Below are 21,858 nucleotides of genomic sequence, written 5' to 3'. Positions count from 1 at the left end.
TAGAGAAGAAACTAACAATTTTAATATTTTTGTTTCTTTCCCGATTAGATGCATCCCCCAGAAAGAAGTACTCTTGATGGTTTGAAGTCCTAAAAACTAAGTTGTTTCCACTTACTCCTGGATTGCCTTAATTGTTTGTTTTTCTTCTTTATACTGCAACTGCTCATTGACTACAAACTATACAAATCTGGCTTGCTGGCTGAACCAGTCAAGTAGGAGAAAGGAGCCGACACTTGCAGGGAAAAGAGTGTCCCTTATCAGGGCTGAATAACGATGAATGCCTACACAATCCATGTGTGTTTTATTTTTACTTTTATCCTATTGAATTTTTATATTTTTATTAGACTGAAATTGCAATTTTCAAATGAAAACTGGAGAACGTTCTCCGCATCCTTTGGTAATAATAACACGTATAATTTGCATAGTGCTTTATTATTCTCAAACCTTCTCTCAACATTATGTAACATGTCCTCTGTGAAAACTGCAGTGGTTGCCAGTATGCAACTGGGAACGGCTCAAGATTTTGCTTTTTGCATTGAAAACCATGAACAACTTGGGGACAGGTTATTGATGGGACCACCTCACCCCATGCAACCCTGCCTGGCAACTATGCTCCTCAAATGGGGGCAATGATGAGAGTACTATATGTCCTAGAAGTCGGAAAGCAATCCTATAGCAAGTTCCACCAGGATGAACGGGTTAGGATCTGGAAGATCTTCTGCTGAGTCAGGAGCTTCCCAGCTCAGACAGACTATGGTGGCTTAATTCTCTCACCCTTGGCTCAGACAGAGATAAATTGATGTACAGTGGTACCTCGGGTTACATACACTTCAGGTTACAGACACTCCAGGTTACAGACTCTGCTAACCCAGAAATAGTACCTTGGGTTAAGAACTTTGCTTCAGGATGAGAACAGAAATCGCACAGCGGCGGTGTGGTGACAGTGGGAGGCCCCATTAGCTAAAGTGATACCTCGGGTTAAGAACAGTTTCAGCTTAAGAACAGACCTCCAGAACGAATTAAGTTCTTAACCCAAAGTACCACTGTATCTCCCTCATTCTGGCTCAGCTGAGACCCAGATGGCTGAGTTCAGTCTGGCAGATCTTAAGTTGGCTTAAGCCCTGAAACAGAGATGTTCCAGGGGCGTGCCAGTGGTGGGACCAGAGGAGGGGAGAGACGCTGGAACCTAAATCCATTCATCTCAGTCACATGACTTCAGGGGGAGGCTCACAACACCAAATGCAAATCATCATCATCCTGCACATAGAATTCTGGGTGTCAAGGGAAAAGCTAACATAAGATCCTGCTCTCTGACATGCTAGTTTTATGTAGAGGGATTTCTTATCTTTTAATGGAGAACCATTCAGACATTGGAGGTTCTTAAGTGGAGGTTGGATAGACATCTATCAGCCATTTGTCAGGGATTCTTAAGCTGTGATTCCTGTATTTCAAGGGGTTGGACTAGAGGACCCTTTGGGTCCCTTCCAACTCTGCAGTTCCATGATTCCATGTGAACCCCCACATTCAGCCTGAAGTGGTTTAGTTCCAACACTGGGAACTAAGCTTGAAGGGCAGTGGGTTGTGTGTGGTGACTTAATAACATCATTGCAAAGGTGATATTTAACTAGGGACATCCAGGCTCAAAGTTCAATAGACTATACTAGTTCTAGCAACAGCAGCAACTTGGAGGGACAAGTCCCTCCTTCTGGTTGGCTGCTTTCCTTCCACCTCCCAACACGCAGCAAATAAAATTATCCAGCTTATTCCATACCTAGCTTGGACCTCATTGCACTCCTAATGATATTATTTGGGAAGTGGTGAGATCCAAATCTTTTTCAAGAACCTGACTGATCTCCCTAAGGTACTTAGCTGGCTGCTGCTATAAGCTCAGCCTTTGGCTCAGAGGTGGGTGAGCTGTCTGAATCCTGAACTGCATGCTAAGGAACTGGACCAGGTGTTTGGAAGTGAAAATAAGGCTAGTAACTTGGAGTCTGCCATAGCATCCTGGAGACCCTGAAAAAGATCATAGAATAATAGAATCATAGAGTTGGAAGAGACCACAAGGGCCATCGAGTCCAACCCCCTGCCAAGCAGGAAACACCATCAGAGCACTCCTGACATATGGTTGTCAAGCCTCTGCTTAAAGACCTCCAAAGAAGGAGACTCCACCACACTCCCTGGCAGCAAATTCCACTGTCAAACAGCTCTTACTGTCAGGAAGTTCTTCCTAATGTTTAGGTGGAATCTTCTTTCTTGTAGTTTGGAGCCATTGCTCTGTGTCCGCTTCTCTGGAGCAGCAAAAAACAACCTTTCTCCCTCCTCTATGTAACATCCTTTTATATATTTGAACATGGCTATCATATCACCCCTTAACCTCCTCTTCTCCAGGCTAAACATGCCCAGCTCCCTTAGCCGTTCCTCATAAGGCACCGTTTCCAGGCCTTTGACCATTTTGGTTGCCCTCCTCTGGACACGTTCCAGTTTGTCAGTGTCCTTCTTGAACTGTGGTGCCCAGAACTGGACACAGTACTCCAGGTGAGGTCTGACCAGAGCAGAATACAGAATACAGTGGCATACAGTGCATCGTAGCAGCAAGAGAAATGGGTGGGAATGGAAGGCAGGAATTCTTCTCTGGATAAGAGTGCATTCTGATCTAGTGAAGAATCTCTTGGGTACTGGAGCTGACCCAGGATTGAATGCAGTTGGGTTCTATGATCAGGGCAAACCAAAATTCTGACTTGGATAATGATTAATTTCAGTGACATCAAAAATAGTAAATGTTATTTATCCAGTGCTGGCCTGTAACTGTCAAACCTGCTGGCCCAATTTCTTATCCATTTCTTTCACCCCCTGCTGTTATTTGCTCATTCCAGCACAGACAGGATTAGCCTACGTCGATGTAATATGTTTGCTTACATGAAATTCAGATTATAATTGAAAGGCAGGCTGTCTAATTGTTCCTTCATCTGTGTGATTTAGAAAGCAGTTGCAGAATAAATAAAGAGCATCCTTTATTTTCTTGGGTGGGAAAAAAACAACTACGCCATTCATTTTCCTCTTAATGCTGTATTTGAAATATGAATCAGTCATAAGGAAGAAGGAAAGTGAAGATTACTTCAAGGGATCAACTTTAATTGGCAATTCACAGCTTCAAAAAGAAGACTGCTTTGGTAATAAATATTGTTAGCTGAATTAAAGAGAACAAAAGCATTTGACAAAACATCCCCAAGAGCACAAAACAAAATCTGATGCCAATATCTCGGTTTGTTCTTGGTATGCTGGGTCTGCCTGAAAGCAAGCCATCATTTTCTAGTTTGTGTATCACAATAAACTATCGTTTGCCAGAATTGCACTTTGACTCCTGAGGGGAAAGGATACCTCCATATTACTCCAATAAGGGAGTAAAACTTACACAAATCTGGGAGTGGTGGGATGGCATATTGTACACTTCCTTCTGGCAACTCCAGCATCCTGATGTCAAAAGTACTGCTTTGCTTTCCTCTGGACCACATTAGTGAGGTGAAGAGAGGGGTCTTGTTGTCTCGGACCCCAGGACCTCCATACACATTACCCAGACTTGTTCCTCAGAGGCAGTGAAAACAATTCAGGAGGCAGCGGTTTATCTACAGCACTCCTCCCACGACAGATGGATGCCCTCGGCCACTCTACAGCTGGTGGGGGCAGCGGGCCATCTTGTCACCCCCAACAGAGTGGTGCCCGGGGCGGACCACCCCCTCCATGCCCCCCTCCATATGCCCCTGAGTTAGCTAGTTAGCTAGCCAACAGGAAGGAAGGAAGGAAGGAAGGAAGGAAGGAAGGAAGGAAGGAAGGAAGGGTGAAAAAACACCGTTCTATCCCCATTTACCACAACTTCTGTAATTTTATGCACTTCTGTCATGCCCCACTTACTCAACATTTTCCCTAAACTAAAAAAAAAAGAACACACAAAAGGTGTAGGCTTTCCCGTTGGGGGAACTGTTCCAACCCATCGATCATTTTGCTTGCCCTTTCCTGCACCTTTTCTTTCAGCTGTAATATATCCATAATACATATTAGCAATTACACACATGCCATTTGGATGTCGTTGGTCACAGGGAGATGTGATTAGTGAGGGGGAGGAATTGGTGTGGTCTGCTTTTCAACAAATCTGTTGGTTGCATACACAACACACAGTTAAAGCACAAAGAACCTAGAGAACTGTAGTTTGTTAAGGGTCTTAGGAACTGTAGCTCGGTGAAGGGTAAACTATAGCTCCCAGGAGTTTTATTTGGTGTGTGTGTGTGTGAAATGTGCTTTCAATATAAAGGTAAAGGGACCCCTGACCGTTAGGTCCAGTTGTGGCTGACTCTGGGGTTGCAGCGCTCATCTTGCTTTACTGGCCGAGGGAGCTGGCGTAGAGCTTCCGGGTCATGTGGCCAGCATGACTAAGCCGCTTCTGGTGAACCAGAGCAGCGCACGGAAACACCGTTTACCTTCACGCCGGAGTGGTACCTATTTATCTACTTGCAATTTGATGTGCTTTTGAACTGCTAGGTTGGCAGGAGCTGGGACCGAGCAACGGGAGCTCACCCCGTTGCGGGGATTTGAACCGCCAACCTTCAGATCGGCAAGTCCTAGGGACACAGTCTGAAACTCCCAAACCTGATTGTGGATTGGAATGCAACTCCTAGTCAAATTATGCAATTCTATGAATTTTCCAGTGTGTGTGTCTGTGTGTGCAAACAATGCACATGAAAATGTGAATCTTAAGTAAAAGATGTGCACCAAATGCTTATTTTACTGGTGAATGTGTTGGAAAACATACTGCATGAATGAGCAGAAATAGGGCATTATTGCAATGGAAATCAATAAGGAGGATGGATGGCGGCTAACATATTGAGGCTGAATCCTGACAAGACAGAAGTACTGTTTTGGGGGAACAGGGGGTGGGCAGGTGTGGGGGACTCCTTGGTCCTGAATGGGGTAATTGTGCCCCTGAAGGACCAGGTGCGCAGCCTGGGAGTCATTTTGGACTTGCAGCTGTCCATGGAGGCGCAGGTCAATTCAGTGTCCAGGGCAGCTGTTTACCAGCTCCATCTGGTACGTAGGCTGAGACCCTCCCTGCCCACGGACTGTCTCACCAGAGTGGTGCATGCTCTGGTTACTCTTGCTTAGACTACTGCAATGCTCTCAATGTGGAGCTACCTTTGAAGGACACCTGGAAACTACAACTAATCCAGAATGCGGCAGCTAGACTGGTGACTGGGAGCGGCCACCGAGACCACATAACACTGGTCTTGAAAGACCTACATTGGCTCCCAGTACGTTTCTGAGCACAATTCAAAGTGTTGGTGTTGACCTTTAAAGCCGTAAATGGCCTTGGTCCAGTATACCTGAAGGAGCATCTCCACCCCCATCGTTCTGCCCGGACCCTGAGGTCCAGTGCTGAGCGCCTTCTGGCAGTTCCCTCACTGTGAGAAGCCAAGTTACAGGGAACCAGGCAGAGGGCCTTCTCAGTAGTGGCACCCACCCTGTGGAACGCCCTCCAACCAGATGTCAAAGCGAACAACAACTACCAGACTTTTAGAAGACATCTGAAGGCAGCCCTGTTTAGGGAAGCTTTTAATGTTTGACGGACTACTACTGTATTTTAATATTTTGTTAGAAGCCACCCAGAGTGGCTAGGGAAACCCAGCCAGATGGGCAGGGTATTAATAATAATAATAATAATAATAATAATAATAATAATAATAATCACTTAATGAATGGAGCAACAACAAAAGCCAAGCAAGAGAGTTGTGCCTTCGTAAAGACCAACAACTTAATTACAGCATATCCTTTTGTGGACAAGAATCAAATTCATCAGCAGCATTTATTGTGATCCTCAGTTGGCTCTTTGTTGAATTTGCTGCAACAGGTTACACCTATGGGATAAACTGGGACACAATCTGAAAGCCAGATGTTGGCGGCGATTTCCCCAAATACGGAAAACTCAGCTGCACACATTTTGGTAAATTAGACTTTGCCGGAGAGCAAACTGGGGTCCCGGCGGAGATAGGGACTGCATTACAAAGAGGTAGTGCATTAATCAAAGCAGATGGGGAGTCACCTGAGATGATGCTGTGAGCAGCAGCTGCAGATGGAGGAAGGAAACAAGAGGTGCTCTGCAGGAGACCTTCTGGTTTCTACAGCATCTGAAGCTAAAGTGCTTGGAGTTTATATTAGACTTGACAGGAGGTGTGACTGCCAGGTGAAGATCGCTTAGACAGGGCGTCAGATGAAACAGATTGGAAAAGGGGCAACAAAAGAGTCACGCTAGTATAGTTTCTGGTGGAATGAGGGACAGGCATGTTCTGGAGGTATCTGTACCAATGCATGGGACCAGGGTCCATAACAGAGATAGCAGGAGAATTGCTGCTGCTTCCACATTTGGGGGTAGCAATGCCTTTGAATATCAATTGTTGGAAACCACAGCTCTTGTGTTCTACTTGTGGCCACTGTGAGAACAGAATGCTGGACTTGAAGAGCCCTTGACCTGATCCAGCAGGGTTCTTCTTGTATTTTCTAATATAGAAGCGACCACTCTGATACAGAGGCCATTGGCACAGAAAGATACCTGGTACTGAATCAGTCCATATTGACCAATGTAGCTCAGTATTGTCTATGCTGCCTGGAAATGGCTCTCCAGGATTTTAGTTGGGGGGGGGGTCTTTCCCAGCCCTACCCGGAGATGCCATTGGGGAGCTCCAACACACATATAAGAACAAAATACCATATTTTTTACTCTATAGGACACACCGGACCATAGGAGGACGAGAACAGAGGGAAAAAAATCTCCCCCTCTCTGCGCAGTGCCCCTTCAGCGAAGCGGTAGGAGAAATGGAGCCCCTTGCATTTTTCCTCCCGCTTCACTGAAGGGGCGCTGCGCAGAGAGGGAAAACTGTGCAGTGCCTCTCCAGTGAAGCGAAGCCTGGAGAGCAAGAGGGATCGGTGTGCACCGGATTGAGAAGGCGATTGGGCTGGATCCGGCCCCCAGGCCTTAGTTTGCCTACCGATGCATTAAACATTAAAAATCTTCCCTGTACAAGGCTGCCTTCAGATGGCTTGGGAGTTGAATAACATCATACCCTCCAACATTTCTCTGATGGAAATAGGGACACCCTAAGGAAAAGCGGGAAATTCTGGGATCAAACAGCTTCTGTAAATCTGGGACTGTCCCTGGTAAATAGGGAAACTTGGGAGGGTCTGCAGTGCTAAACATAATCCTTACTGTGAATGCATGCCATATAGGTATGATTGCCAAATTGCCAACACACAAGGACCTAGCCTGTTCCTGTGCTTTTAAGAATAGCTGGTCAACCTGTTCATGCTATCAAGAGAAACACTGCCATCTGCTAAGGTCTGCAGCTCAGGCTATATTTTACGGCATAGTTTTGCCTTCTTGCCCTGAGATTTCACTTCCCCCTGGGGATAATATGAGAAGGGTGCTTATCACTCTGCAACCATACCTTGAGATCTGGTAATTCTCATTTCAGTATATAATAAAACTATTCTTGTTTTAATCTCTGTCACTGGACAGGATTCAGTGTGCTCCTTAGGAAGTGCCTTCACCGCCCGTAGCATCCTCTATGCCCCAGCCAATATTTCTGGGAACAAAACTGTAATCAAAGGTCTTTCTGAAATGGAAATCTATTAGAACCCCCTGCAGATTCTGTGTCTACCACCACAGGAAGAGCTTCAGAAAGAAAACATAAAGAAGCAGAAAAAGATTCTGTTTTTTCCTCTGCTAAATTATATCCTGCCACACCTTGAAAACAGAAACAAAACAAAAAGAGTATTGACTTTTCCTTACACATAAATGAAACAGGCAAAATAACACCTTCTTTTGGTAACAAAACAGGGTATTTTCCCCCCAACTCCTTTTATTCTTAACCTCAAAACACTTGTCAGATATTTATTTAGATTAGTAAATATAATTAGCATTTATAGTAGGTTGCGAGTATGCAACCCACTTGAATGAATTCAGTATAACTTTTAATGGCCCTGTAAGGTGGGGCAATGTTATTCATCTTTGATATTTTAGTTCTGTCCTTCTCCGTGTGAATTCATCCCTCCATTTTTTCTTGCAACAACTTGGTGAGGAAAATTAGGTTGAATTAGGCTAGGCTCTTCACATGAAACTTCATGGCTACTTGAGGATTGAACCGTGGTCTGCACAGTCCTAGGCCAGCCCTCTAACCACTATACCATGCTGTCTGTGAGTGACAGCATTATTCCCATACATGGCATATGAGCTGAGAGGGAGAACAACTGTCTTCCCTAAGGCCAACTAAGCAGCAAACTTATACACAAGAAGCTAAGTTGCTGTAATTAAGCTGGTGTTAAGTTTTCCTCTTGGTACACTGGGCATTAATGAAAGAATGTTGCTTATTCCAAACCTGGATGTCACTCAGTGCTTTATTCTGTCACATTTTGTGGGGAAAGTTGACCCACATTTTCATGGTCTTCAAAGGGAGAGACATTTTGCAATGCAGAGGCCAGAGAAATGTGCAGTACTGTGGTAAGTGAGAGGTGGTGAACTCTACATGGGGATGATCTTTTATGAGAACATCACCAAGCAGTGCGATCACAGAGAGAACAGCAAAGACCTGGTGAAGAGAGCACAGCAGAGGTTATATTTTCTGAGAATCCTCCGGAAAAACAATCTCTCAAAGGACCTGTTGATGGCATTTTACCATTGCACTGTGGAGAGCGTACTAAGTTATGGTCTCTGTGTGTGGTTTGGGAGCTGCACAGCCAGGGAAAAAACAATGCTATCCAGGGTTGTAAAGACTGCGGAGAGAATAATGGGGTGCACTCTTCCCACCTTAGATCAAATCTATGCTGCTAGGTGCCATAAGAAAGCGGCAGAGATAGCGCAGGATAGTACGCACCCGGAAATGATCTCTTTCAGCTTCTGCATTCTGGAAGAAGGTATAGGGTTATATAAAGGCCAGGACTAGCCACCTGAGAAACAGTTTCTACACAAATGCAATTCTGGTTCTAAACACAGCATAAGGGGTCTCGGTAGTATAGTGTATTTTAAAATGGGGTTTTAGAGTTTTTAGGGTTTTTTGAATGTTTTATGTAGTTTTGTAGTAGATTTATGTAGTTTTTCAATTTCATTGTTCTGCAAGGGACAATGACAATAAAGATATCGTATCGTATCATATTGTATCCATCATGGTGTAGTGGTTAGCGTGTCCGACTAGGACCATAGAGACTAGGGTCCACATCCCCGCTCAATCATGAAGCTCATTGGGCAACCTTGCGCTTATTTCTCATCAATAATCTATACCTCTGTGGGTTGTTTTGAAGATGATGATAATGATGATAATAATAATATTCATTCATTCATGACTCCCAACAGAATAATAATAATAATAATAATAATAATAATAATAATAATAATAATAATAAAAAAGCAATAAGACATCAAACATTAAAAACTTCCCTAAACATGGCTGCCTTCAGGTGTCTTCTAGAAGTCAGATACTTGCTAATTTCCTTGACATCTGGTGGGAGGGCATTCCACAGGGTGGGCGCCTCCACCGAGAAGGCCCTCTTCTGCCTGGTTCCCTGTAACCTTGCAGTGAAGGAACCACCAGAAGGCCCTTGGAGCTGGGCCTCAGTGTCCAGGCTGGATGATGCGGGTGGAGACGCTCCTTCAGGTACACTGGGCTGAGGCCGTTTAGGGCTTTAAAGGTCAGCACCAACACTTAGAATTGTGCTTGGAAACATACTTCCAAGATAACTTGGAAGGTGCCAGGAAGAGCCATGGATGGTGATGGTATCTTGGGGAAAAGGTGAGATAGCAATTTTATAATAAATGACATCTAATGTCTTCTGCCCACCATTATCGCCTCTAAAAACAGCCGTCCTGTAGGAGAGGTAGAGAAAGCTTTCTGAAAATTTGCTGTTCTGGTGAAAGCTTATATCCTAATCCTGTAGGCACACCTTATTATTCCCCCCCCCCCCAAAGCAAATGATTTGGAAAGGAATGGACACAGCTGCTCCTTCATTTTGCAGGTGTGGAGACTGCCATGGCCATAAATTATCCCTTGAGCTGGCACACAAAGCAATGTGCAAGGTTGCTGAGCATCGCTCCCTCACTTGATGCCAAAATCTGGCACCGCCAGCACCTGCCTCTTGCAAGGCTTTCTCACCAACATGACAATTTATGGCAAATCACTGTCTCAAACTAAATTTAGGAACAAGCACAGGGGAGTCAATTTGGAAGCCTAATCAATTGTGAAGTGTCTTCGGGGTAATTTTTCTCCCCTTGACTCTTCCTTAAAATATGACAAATCCTTCTGCTAATGGAAAAGGAGTAGGGGGGAATGGATTAGGGCGAGCGGAGGACACAGTGCTCTGGAAACCTATTAAAGCAGCTGATTCAGTGAAAAAGATGACTAAGCTCTGCAGGCGGTGGTTTCCTGGAATGCGCTGGTGGTGTAGCCACCATAGCTCTGCTCTTTCCCTCCCCAGGAGGATAAGATGGGAAACCCACAACCAAATGGGAGGAGATGACACAATGGGCTTCCACTGGATTTTTTTCAGGGGGGACAGGCAGGCAAATAAATCACCGAAGGGCAGAGGGAAGCAGGCTCATTTCTCACCTAAATAAATAAATGAGAAAAATACTGCCAGTCCATCAGGTCTGGGGAACTTTTGTCCATCCAGATTTTGCTAAACAACTCAATTCATCCCCAGCCATGCTTGTTGGGGCAGATGGGAATTGTAGTTCAGTGTGGGACGTGGGTGGCGCTGTGGTCTAAACCACAAAGCCTAGGGCTTGCCAATCGGAAGGTTGGCGGTTTGAATCCCCGTGACTGGGTGAGCTCCTGTTGCTCGGTCCCTGCTCCTGCCCACCTAGCAGTTCAAAAGCACTTCAAAGTGCAAGTAGATAAATAGGTACCACTCCGGTGGGTAGGTAAACGGCGTTTCCCTGCGCTGCTCTAGTTCGCCAGAAGCAGCTTAGTTATGCTGGCTGCATGACCTGGAAAAACTGTCTGCGGACAAACAGCAGCTCCCTCAGCCTTTAGAGCAGGATGAACATGCAACCCCAAAGTCGTCTGTGACTGGACCTAATGGTCAGAGGTACCTTTACCTTTACTTTTTTGCACACTGAAACTGCCTTGCAAAATTCATAGCAGTATGCAGCAGTGGCAGACCTTTGGGGTCTCAAATTTCAGCAGCGCCCTGTGTGATGCCAAAGTTTGGTTCCCCCAAGCTTCTCGCCTTCCATGCTACATCAATGTTGTGACGCCCCCTGCAGTGCCCTCGAGAAAGGTTGTTTTCTGCTGCTCCAGAGAAGCAGACACGGAGCAATGGTTCCAAACTACAAGAAAGTAGATTCCACCTAAACATTAGGAAGAACTTCCTGACAGTAAGAGCTGTTCGACAGTGGAATTTGCTGCCAAGGAGTGTGGTGGAGTCTCCTTCTTTGGAGGTCTTTAAGCAGAGGCTTGACAACCATATGTCAGGAGTGCTCTGATGGTGTTTCCTGCTTGGCAGGGGGTTGGACTCAATGGCCCTTGTGGTCTCTTCCAACTCTATGATTCTATGATTCTATGTGCTCTGTGTTTGACCAAACCGGTTGAGCTCCCCTAAATCCGCCTCTTTTTGCAATATGACTGGGCATTGCCTTCTGATTCAGAAGCAAGTCTGAGTGTGTCGGATTGCAGGTGAAATAAGTCAAAATGGACCAAACAAATTCCTCTCTCGCCTCTACTGTAAAAGTGGAGATTTTCTGAAAAACTCACTGGTGTTATGTGTTTACCGCAGAGGTCTTTCCCCTGAAGATGGGGGGAGGGCATTGAGAAGTAATGAGAAAGTATGCGGGAGGAAGGAACGGTGGATGAGTAGAAGAGCGAGGGGTTAGAGAATTTAGTAAAGGCTCCGGAATAATGAGAATTTTTTAAAAAAGAAAAGCTTCCAAAGGTGCTTTGTGAGCTGATCTATGAATAGAGATGACTTCATTACCACATGCTAGCTTTTGATATTTTTGATATTGGCCCACTTGATGCTGGGGGGGGGGGGAGTGTAAGGTTGCATTTTTATTTCTTTTTTGCATTCCCTTTCTGTTTTTCCTTCAAGAAATGGTCTTTATTTTTTATTATGGGGGGGGGGGAGATATGAAGGGAAAGAATTCAAAGTATTTAAAGTAGGCCATGTCTCTCAGCTTCTTCTTTTCTGATATATTTAAAGCAAAGCGTCAAAGTTAATTTGGAGGTCCAAGCTTAGCCAAAACATCTGAAGGAACTGGTGTGTGTGTGTGTGTGTGTGTGTGTAAATCTCATGGAGGGTTCTGCAAATTCTAGGAGAGTTGTGAGAATTCCAACAGAAGTGATTGCAGGTGTCAAAGCACAATCCCGCAGCAAACCTCGCTGTTCAAAGTTGGTGTTAATTCTTTATTAGTAAAATCACAGTCTTCACAAAATCGGCTGAGCGTCAGGTCTAATGAGCACAGCAGTCCATCCCTGGTAGTTGTTACCCCATGAATCAGTTGCCAAGAAAGTCTCCACCTCCTAACAAGCCTCTAAGTCCCCTCTTCTCCAGGGCTTTCCTCAAGCAATCTGAGACTTGACCTGGGTGCTGCCTGTCGCTTCTGTGCTCTTTTCATGCCTTTTCTGGTTCTGGGAGACAAGTGGGGAGGGGAGCTTGTCACAGCGAGGGGGGGCACCTGTGACTCATCATAAGCATGACTCATCTCTGCCTCTTGGCCTCCCTCCTCCCACTCATCTCCTTCAGCTTCTGCCTCTGATTGTGGACTTCTCTCTATCTTTGTGTTTCCTCAGATAGCTCCTCCCACCATTCCTCTGTTCCCAACCAATCCATGACAGCTGGTGTGAGCACATTGTGCTGAGCTAAGCCACTTTGAGTGTTTAATTGGAATACTAAGTCTTCTATTTTAAGAGGAACAGGAGGGCAATCATCACTCAATCCTTTTGTTTCCCTACTGGGACCTACAAACAACAACAAAAGTGCTCCTACATTCTGATCACTGGCGTTGTGCCAAAAACAATTCCCACATTTTTTTAAAAAAGCTTTCGTTAATTCATAAGAAAAGAAATGGCATTTGAAAATTATACAAGTAGAAAGAAAATGTTTTGTGAAATCCTCAAGGGTGGGGTTATTGTAGTAATTGTTGCAGGGTTATTGTCCTTTAATTCTGAGGACTTTCTTTCTTTCTTTCTCCATATTGTCCCATCACTGTGGCTTTCCTAGGTGCCCACACTTCAGTTAAAGCCTACAGGAAACCATCAATAGGTTTGTTCCTCACGTGGAGCTTTACAGTTGAGGCAGTGCTGGGCAGCCAGGGAGGCTGCAAAGTGCTGCAGAAATGTTTTCTGGAAACGAGAACACATATGCCACCCTTGGCCACCTTGTAACTGCTAAAGTAATCTCAGAAACCCACACTCACCAAAGAAATTCTCAAGTGCCCAGAGAATCAGGCAAGAAACTTGAAGTTCATTTCAGAGGGTGGCAGGGGAATGACTGTCAAGAAATAATAATAATAATAATAATAATAATAATAATAATAATAATAATAATAATTTATTTATACCCCACCCATTTGGCTGAGTTTCCCCAGCCACTCTGGGCGGCTCCCAATCAAGTGTTAAAAACAGTACAACGTTAAATATTAAAAACTTCCCTGAACAGGGCTGCCTTCAGATGTCTTTTAAAGATAGGATAGCTGCTTATTCCCTTCACATCTGAAGGGAGGGTGTTCCATAGGGTGGGCAAATTCCAGCACAGCACATCTGATCAACCAGTGTTATGCATAGTGTTCACCATGGTCTCTCCACTGCTGGATGTCTGCAGATAAACTCAGCATGTAGTGGGCAATGGCACTTGAAATGAGCTGTCTTCATCTTTTGTTCAGTGACTGCCACCCCTGTTTTGTTCTGCCTCCATGGTCAGAAGCAATAATGCCTCTGAACAGAAAATGGCAGCTTATACTTCTCAGCTTTTGACTAAGATCAAGGATGTGTACATACACACACCACCACCATCCTCTTAGCATGGCAAGCAAGAGACATAATCACTATTCCTGCATTACAAGGTACTGGAGGACCCTTTTGGAACCTTCCAACTCTATAATTCTATGATTCTAGGACAAGGACACATTTCAGCCAAGTAAAAACTCAAGAGGGTTGCAAAAGAGGGACAGTAAGATGAGAGACTCAGGAGGATGTATGGATTGAGGGGATTCCCAAGGGGCAGAGAGAGAGGCTTGGAGGGCCACATTTGGCCTCTGGGTCTGAGAATACCCTGCAGAGAGTTTGGGGCCAATGGGAGAGCCTTGAAAAGCCACCTTTGACTCTCAGGCCTGAAGCTTTAGAATTACTCTGCCTTAGTGACGAATATAGGATGCTTATCCATTTAAAGATTTAGGAATCTCCTTTTTTATCTTTTGAAAAGAAAATATTCTAAATAAAAAGGTATGGGACAAGCAGCCATTTTTTAAAAAAACAGAATTGTGCAAGCTTTATTCATCTGGATGTAGGTTTGGTACTACTATAAGCCAACTCCAACCCTTCTTAGCTCATCTGGGCAAAACACAAAAACAAAACATACAGCATGAAAAACAATGAGATGATTGCGCAGTCGGAGTTCTGTGTGAAGAAGACCTTCTTATGGTTCCTTGGTCCTCTCCCAAGCTGCTGCTGCTGCTCCAACTGCCACCAACTGCTTCTCTCCCTTTGATCTTTCCCCACATTCTACACTTTCCCCTTTCCAGACATTCTATTCTATTCCCTCTGTGAACATAATACGCATTGCATACTTCTGTCCCTATTCCTAGAATTGTCAGGAGTGTCCTACATGCGAGTAGGCATCCGATAGATGCCCGACTGGCATGTTCTCTCCCTCCTGGTCAGTCCTGGTCAGAGCTTCAAAAGCTTCCTCCAGCTTAAACATCACAGCAATTGATATCTCTGAGAGGCATCAGGAAACATCAGGATTCTGCACAGTATTGGCAGTTTGCGTGACAGACTCAGCAGCAAAGCATTTTGGCTAAACTGCTTTATTTACATATAATACACTCAGAGCATTCTGACTCAGCTCCTTCCTCTGTCTCATCAGACAGTAAAGAGAAAGAACAAAGGAAGAAACGTCCTACCTCATGGAACACAGTAATACAAACATCCTGTCTCTATCACTTCCCACTATGTGGAATGAAAACATAAAACAATCCCATGGCCGCAGCATGGGACAAAAATCCTAACATCTTCCCCCAATTCGTGTACCATGTTGTAGTCATCCGTGCAACTGCAACAAACCATACAGATGTCACATACACAATATACACCTGTTTCACCCATTCCACCCTTGGAACTACCTGCAACTGGCCTGCCCTTTGGCCTTACCACCTTGTACTTCTGGCTAGTCTTGGCGTCATAGCTTCCCTGACTATCAAGAAGTTTCACACCTGGCTTTGTCAGGACTTGAAGCCAAGCCTCATTCCTCTCTGAGGAAACAGTGTCTACCCTTACAGCCTTTGGGCGTGGTTATCCATCCTTTGAGGACAAACCCTGTACCCCTTTCAAGACTTTGGGTTCCAAGACCTGTGACGAGCTACGAGCCACAGCTAAATCTGCAACAGCTGTGTTAGCAAACTCCTGATCAAACCTGGTGAGTGATGTTGGTGTGCGTTCGTAGCCCCCTGTATCAGTGGACCTCACACCGTCAGACTCAGTACCTGAGCCGTCAGCAATGGGGTAGCTTTGGAACACACACACATTTCCTCCCCATTTTGCACTGCACTCAACATCCCTAGTGAGTAAAATCAGCTTGGTATGAGGCCTCAGAACTTTGTAGAAGCCTCCATACCCCAGGAAGATTCTACGCTTCTTGCCTTGTGACATCTCCACCCACATGTCAGACCCATATTGGGTTTGCACTTCTTGGGTTTACCTTGTCACAGTCCCTATCAGACCCTTTGTCTGAATCCAGGGAAAGGCCTTGCAACCTATGTTTGCCAAGCGTATTACTCTATTGCTTCTGAATCCACACATCAGAATCTCCATTGCCAATAGGGTACCAGCTTGGAGAGAGGAGAATAAGGAAATGCATGCAACTACAGCTTTAGAATAACTCTGCCTTAGTGATGAATATAGGATGCTTATCCATTTAAAGATTTAGGAGTCTCCTTTTTTGTCTTTTGAAAAGAAAATATTCTAAATAAAAAGTTATGGGACAAACAGACATATTTTAAAAACAAAACTGTGCAAGCTTTATTCATCTTGATGTAGGTTTGGTACTACAAGACAACTTCAACCCTTCTTAGCTCATCCTTGCAAAACACAAAAACAAAACATACAGCATGAAAAACAATGAGATGATTGCACAGTCGGAGTTCTGTGTGAAGAAGAGATGGAGAGGCACCAGGGTGACAATGGATCCAAGCACCTCAAGCATTCTCTCCGTACGCATTTTCTTTTGCTGGCCCAAGTTGTACCACGTGTTGACGATCAAGGTCTGAAAGGAGATGGACACCAGAGGGAGGAAAAGGATCAAGGAGAGGATGATGACGGTTTGAGTGTCGAACCCCAGGCTGAAGAAGAACAGCAGCTGACACAGCAAGGGCCACAGGACGATAGAGGTGACAGCCGATATAAGTGAAGACAGGTTTGGTTGGTGGCTTCTGTGCCAGCTTGGAGTGAGAAGAAGGAGGACCCAGTCAACACCAATGCCCACAATGAAATGCATGCAGCTACACTGGGCGTATAAAAGCAAGTAGGCCAGAGAGAGGAACAATTTCTCAAAGGCATCACAGGAATGAAAAATGTAATTAATGAAAGCCAGCAGAAAGGAACTGCACAAAAATAGAAAGATGCCACAGTTGGCGATGGCGAAGTTCCAGATGTAGGCATTCCAGGAATTCCTCTTGATGTAGAAAAGGAGATAGGAGAAAATGGCAACATTTCCCAAAAGGCCAAAAACAAAGATGGAGACCATGAAACGTGCAAATATACGGTCTCCAAGCACACACATTAGGAAGTCCATGATATAGTTAGACTGGATCTGATGCGGAACATTCAAAAATGTAGTGGAGAGGATGGTTGTGATGTTGAGATTGCCTTCTTTGAGATGCATGCCTCTTCCAAGCACAGTCTTGTTAGCTGAAGGAAGAAGGGATTCTTCCTATGGATAGAAGTCACAACAGGTATAAGGAAATGAACTTTCAATGTGGCAGTACCTACTGGAACTCCCTGCCCAGTGATATTAGGCAGGCGTCTTCTCTTCTCTGTTTTCAACAAGCCGACCCAGATATGCAAAAGTTACTGTCGATTTCGAGCCAACTTGCTTTTAACTTCTGACTTTTGTCAATAATTTTAATGTGAGTTTTATATCTTATGGAAACCCATAAGAGGGTTGTTGTTTTTTAACTATTAATAGAGCGATCCGATGCACAAGAAGCTGGCATAATGCAAGCCTGGAGTAAGTTAAACTGGTGTTAAGTTAGAATAGATACAAGCCCAGTTTAGTAGTAGAGCTGCTGCTCTGCTTAAACCTGGAAGAGGGAAATAAAGTCTTTAAATAAGGTTCTATGCCAGGTGGTCAGGTAATGTGGCTGAGCTGAATGGGTTTAGGACCAAGTCTGAGTCCCCCACCCCAAAGTCCTGACCGTGACACTCCCCCAGAGCACACCTAATGGGGACTTACTTCAATCATCACCAAAACCACCACAAGTTTCATAAACATTGGGCATCAAAATGTAGGCAATGCCCTGAGTACTGCCACATTTGTGATCTCACCAACATTCAAACTTCCAATACAAGGTGATTCCCTTTCCTTCCTTGGCAGAGACAAAGGTGATTCAGTCACCAGGTGCAGGGAGGTGTAAGACCTTGGTAAAGTGCTGCCCTGTGCAAGGCGAAAAATTGACACACACACACACACAGACACACACACACACACACACACCATCCCAAGCCAGCTTCCCAAAGCTGGGTAAGGGAAGCCTCACTCTTTGGGAAGAGGCTGAAATATCTTAGAAATGAATTTTCTGTTTGCTTGTTTTAAAATTGAAATGCCTCTGCCTGAACCATGCCACTAAATCAGGCAGAAACCACTCTCTACTCACATTTCTTGCTGAAACTGGGCCAGCTTTGGTAAGATGGATGAGGCCCCAGAGCATAAGCCAGGGGAGGAACAACATCTCTCCCTCGTTTCTTCCTAGTGAGGAAAGAGAAACAAGCAATGGGAACTAGCATGCTGCACATCTGTTTTGTTCTATTTTATCTATCCATGTATTAGTTTACTATTCATTTATTTAAATCTAGGCTTCCCTGCAAGGAACCTGAGAAGATGCTCACAGTTCCCCCCTCCCTGTGCTATCATCACAATTGTCAATAACCCCGTCAGGTAGGGTGGGCTGGGAGAAGAAAATGTGTCCGAGGTCACCCAGGGAGCCCCTTGGCAGAGTAGGGATTAGAACTCAGGTCTCGTGGGCTTTACTCCAGTGCTCTAGGCACTACACCACACTGGCTCCCATATTTGGTTTGTGGCTCCCTTGACTATGTGATACAGATGTCCTCTGGTTGCCAAACCCCCCCCCCCCATTTTGTACACTTGTCAAGGAACTGTCCAGCTCATTTGCCACAGAGCTTTGGCATGCCGTCTGGAGTCATGGAAAACCAGCATGGTGGGCTTCACACAATGGTCAGCAGCTCGAACCAGCACTGTGATGTAACATTCACAAATGGAGATGTGCATTTAGATGTATGTTTGATGTTGTGATGGGATAATGAGCTGCTTGTGCGTAAAAGCTTGATCCCTCTGGTGTTTGGCTGGTCAACCAAACCGAGTCACTAACGAAGCCCCCAAAGCATGACTCCGTCAGTCGCTGGTAGAATCTGACAGTGGGCGTCTACGGAACTTACGCCAGCATAAAAGCTGTTTGACGGACATGTGCCTCCGGGACTCTCTGCGTGACAGTTTCCGGCGAAGGGTGGGAGTTCCTAAGGGGGGTCTTGTTACCTCTTCACTATTCTCACTGGAAGTATCCCAGAGCCTCCCCTCCGACTCCCCTTCCTCCGGAGCTCCTGCTCTCCCCCTACTGGTTCCTTCTTCTGCTGCAGAATCTCTCCTATTCTCCTGGAGCCTTTCCACCACCTGTTCCTCCGATGGCAGTTCCCTGACAGATGTGGTAGATGAGCTGCATTTCAGAGCAGCTGACCCATCCTAATTGGCTCCACATGAAAGAACCTCCAAAAACCTTTAAAGGGATCCTACAGTTCTCCAGAACATATCCTGAAAACCACTACTCCAGAATAAGGAAGCCACCTTTAGCATAAGGGGTTCCTCCCTCTGGGTGTAAGTGCTTCCCCAAAAGATTTCTCTATATTGCATCAGTAATAATCCGCTCTGCTGAAAGACCAACTTCATCAGGCTCCTTCCATTCCAAGATGGGTGTAGAAAGGGAGCCTGTATATGAATAGGAAACCCAACAAGTTCATTACACTGTGAATATAAAAGAACACAAAGTACCCTACCTAACCACAAACCATTTAGAATGGTTTCAGTTTCCTTCTGAAAGTTGGAGAAGTCTAATTCAAAGCCTTTTCCATCCAATCTACCAGTTTTGATCTTCTGGCTCCCTTTTGACTTTTCTCTGTGAAGTCTTCTTCTTCTTCCTTCTTATGGTTCCTTGGTCCTCTCCCAAGCTGCTGCTGCTGCTCCAACTGCCACCAACTGCTTCTCTCCCTTTGATCTTTCCCCACATTCTACACTTTTCCCTTTCCAGACATTCTATTCTATTCCCTCTCTGAACAGAAGAGGCACTGCATACTTCTCTTCCTATCCCTATGTGTATGTGTTCCCATATAGTCCATTGTACACCCTTTCCCAATAAGGTTCCTCTATTAATCTCCAATGACAAGTTTTTATTGGATGCCTCAGTGGTCCTATGCCTTTGCAGGTTCATTTCTGACTCCAGAGGTCTTCATATGTTATGTGCACATGGTACAATCTATCACATAAACACTTGCACATGTGTAGAGACAGCCTGTGTCTGTGTTTAGTGTAATGACCAACTCATCTGACTGAAGGCAGAGCTGTAGCTATGGGGTGCAGTGGGGGCTAGCCAGGTTTTTTTTTGCCCTGGGTGAAGCCTCCAGAGGGGAGCCATTGAGGCTCCCAGATTCTGTGTGTGTATGCAAATGCAAAAGGAATGTGCCAAACTGGGTTTTTGACTAGGATGAACTAAAGTCTAGTTTTGCCCCTGCTGAAGGTTAGCCATAAATGTATCATGCTGCCCGATCAGTAATCCTCAAAAATAGGAGCCCAGAGGCAGAGCAGAAGGTTTTGCTTCCACTCCTTCCCATGTGCCTCTGCTGGCACCAGAGCCCAAATCTTGCCCCATGAAGAGAATCCTTTATCACCACAGTCTCAGTCAATGGACCATGACGCCTTTCAGGAAACCTGTGACACTTTTCCCATAGAAGTCCTTGATAGTTTAAACAATTTGTCCTAGAAGAAGCCAACAGCTACGGGAAAAATGTACCAATCCTTTAACTGGGCAGATACACTGTTCATGGGATAAGGCTTTCATCTTGAATACCTAGTCCAGGCTATAAAATTCTGTTGGTTTCTAAGACAGTTTGTCTTATCTGCTAACCGTAGGCCTAAGACCAGCTCCCTAGGCTTTGTACATTTTTCTGAGCTAGCCTGCCTCAGCTTCCAGGCTGCTCTTGAATCCCATATTGGCTTCCACCTTTCTTAGGCCTTCATTTGTCCTTGGCAGTGGGCACTGCAATGCAAAACGAGTCAGAACAAAATGATGAATGAGTACTGTGGCAGAGTATGGGCCAGAAACAGACTGATCTGACCAACCCTACTTTCTGGGCTAGATTCCAGAGAAGCCACCACCCATCGCACTTAACTCTGCAGTACACATTGAGGTAGTGGATTCCCACAAAAAGCATTATCATTTGTGTGGTTGGCTTTTTGAACTGGTTATGGTATGGGTGGTTTGTTGTTATTGTTTAAAGAATAGATTTTATGTTCCCAGGGCCATTTCCATTTCATTTCACGTCCTTTATTTCCTAAACCATTCAGTTCCCTTAGATTGATGCCCCCTAGGGTATAGGAGTATTAACATTTAGAAAACTAACAAAAACAAACACCTGCTTTAAGCTGGTCTGAGCCCATGGAATTGAGCCGGATCTGAGCCAAATAAATGAATGAACAATGGACCATTCACCCATTAGTGAAGATTCCTTCAAACAGAAGAAAATAGAAATCCATTGTATGTGGATAACTAGATTTTGGGGAGAAACCTTATCCACAACATCTGTTCTTCTATGAACTCAACCAAACGTCCTTTTGTTGGGGTGGGTAATGGTTTGCTTTTGTTCTTATATTTATAATGTATGTTGTGGTTTTTATATTGTAATTTTATGCTGTGAACCACCATGTTTGCTCTGATTCAGTGGTAAAACATGGGGGAAATGTCTGGACAAAAAAAGGAAAACCCAAAACGCAACAAAACACTTAGATATGGAGCTTTAAAGCCCAGAAATGTGGCACAAAAGGAAGAATGGATGAGCCCTTTGCCTATGATAGACAAGACGAAACATCCCTATGAGCCTCACCTGCAGTTTGAAGCAGCTGGAATCAGACACAGTCTAGAGCCTTGTTGGAGAAATAGTCCTGAGTTAATTGTCACCTCCAATTCTTGTCACTGGGGAATCATCCTTGTTGCACCTTCCACATGCATCTCAGCCCAGGTCCCTTGAGGCTGGCATAAGCATATTTTCAATCCAGAGATGCAGCAGGATGAGCACAGCTGTAGTTGGACATGGTGTTGTCTTTCAGCATCAGTTA

The 21,858-nt window shown here is 44.8% G+C and overlaps 1 protein-coding gene and 1 long non-coding RNA gene across 4 annotated transcripts in view; one reads left to right on the top strand and one right to left on the bottom strand.

The window, feature by feature from the left end:
* LOC309349074 overlaps positions 1-21,858 on the top strand; it is a 323,506-nt gene that overhangs the window by 100,492 nt on the left and 201,156 nt on the right. The window lies entirely within an intron of this gene.
* Positions 16,238-19,746, bottom strand: LOC309348503 (uncharacterized protein). 2 transcript variants are annotated; one of them, XM_081873745.1, is made up of 3 exons: positions 19,611-19,746; positions 18,116-18,207; positions 16,238-17,172 (listed from the first exon to the last, which is right to left on the bottom strand). In XM_081873745.1, the coding sequence occupies exons 2-3, from the start codon at positions 18,188-18,190 to the stop codon at positions 16,312-16,314; spliced, it is 936 nt and encodes a 311-aa protein (XP_081729871.1). In that variant the 5' UTR covers positions 18,191-18,207; positions 19,611-19,746; the 3' UTR covers positions 16,238-16,311. The 2 variants fall into 2 exon arrangements, with proteins under 2 accessions (XP_081729871.1, XP_081729870.1); XM_081873744.1 differs by having other exon boundaries at positions 19,527-19,731.

Source organism: Podarcis erhardii (genome assembly GCF_964252035.2).
Source record: "Podarcis erhardii genome assembly, chromosome: 8".
Lineage (NCBI taxonomy): Eukaryota > Metazoa > Chordata > Lepidosauria > Squamata > Lacertidae > Podarcis > Podarcis erhardii.
The sequence above is the reverse complement of the archived record's forward strand: the minus strand, read 5'-3'. Positions and strand labels throughout refer to the sequence as shown.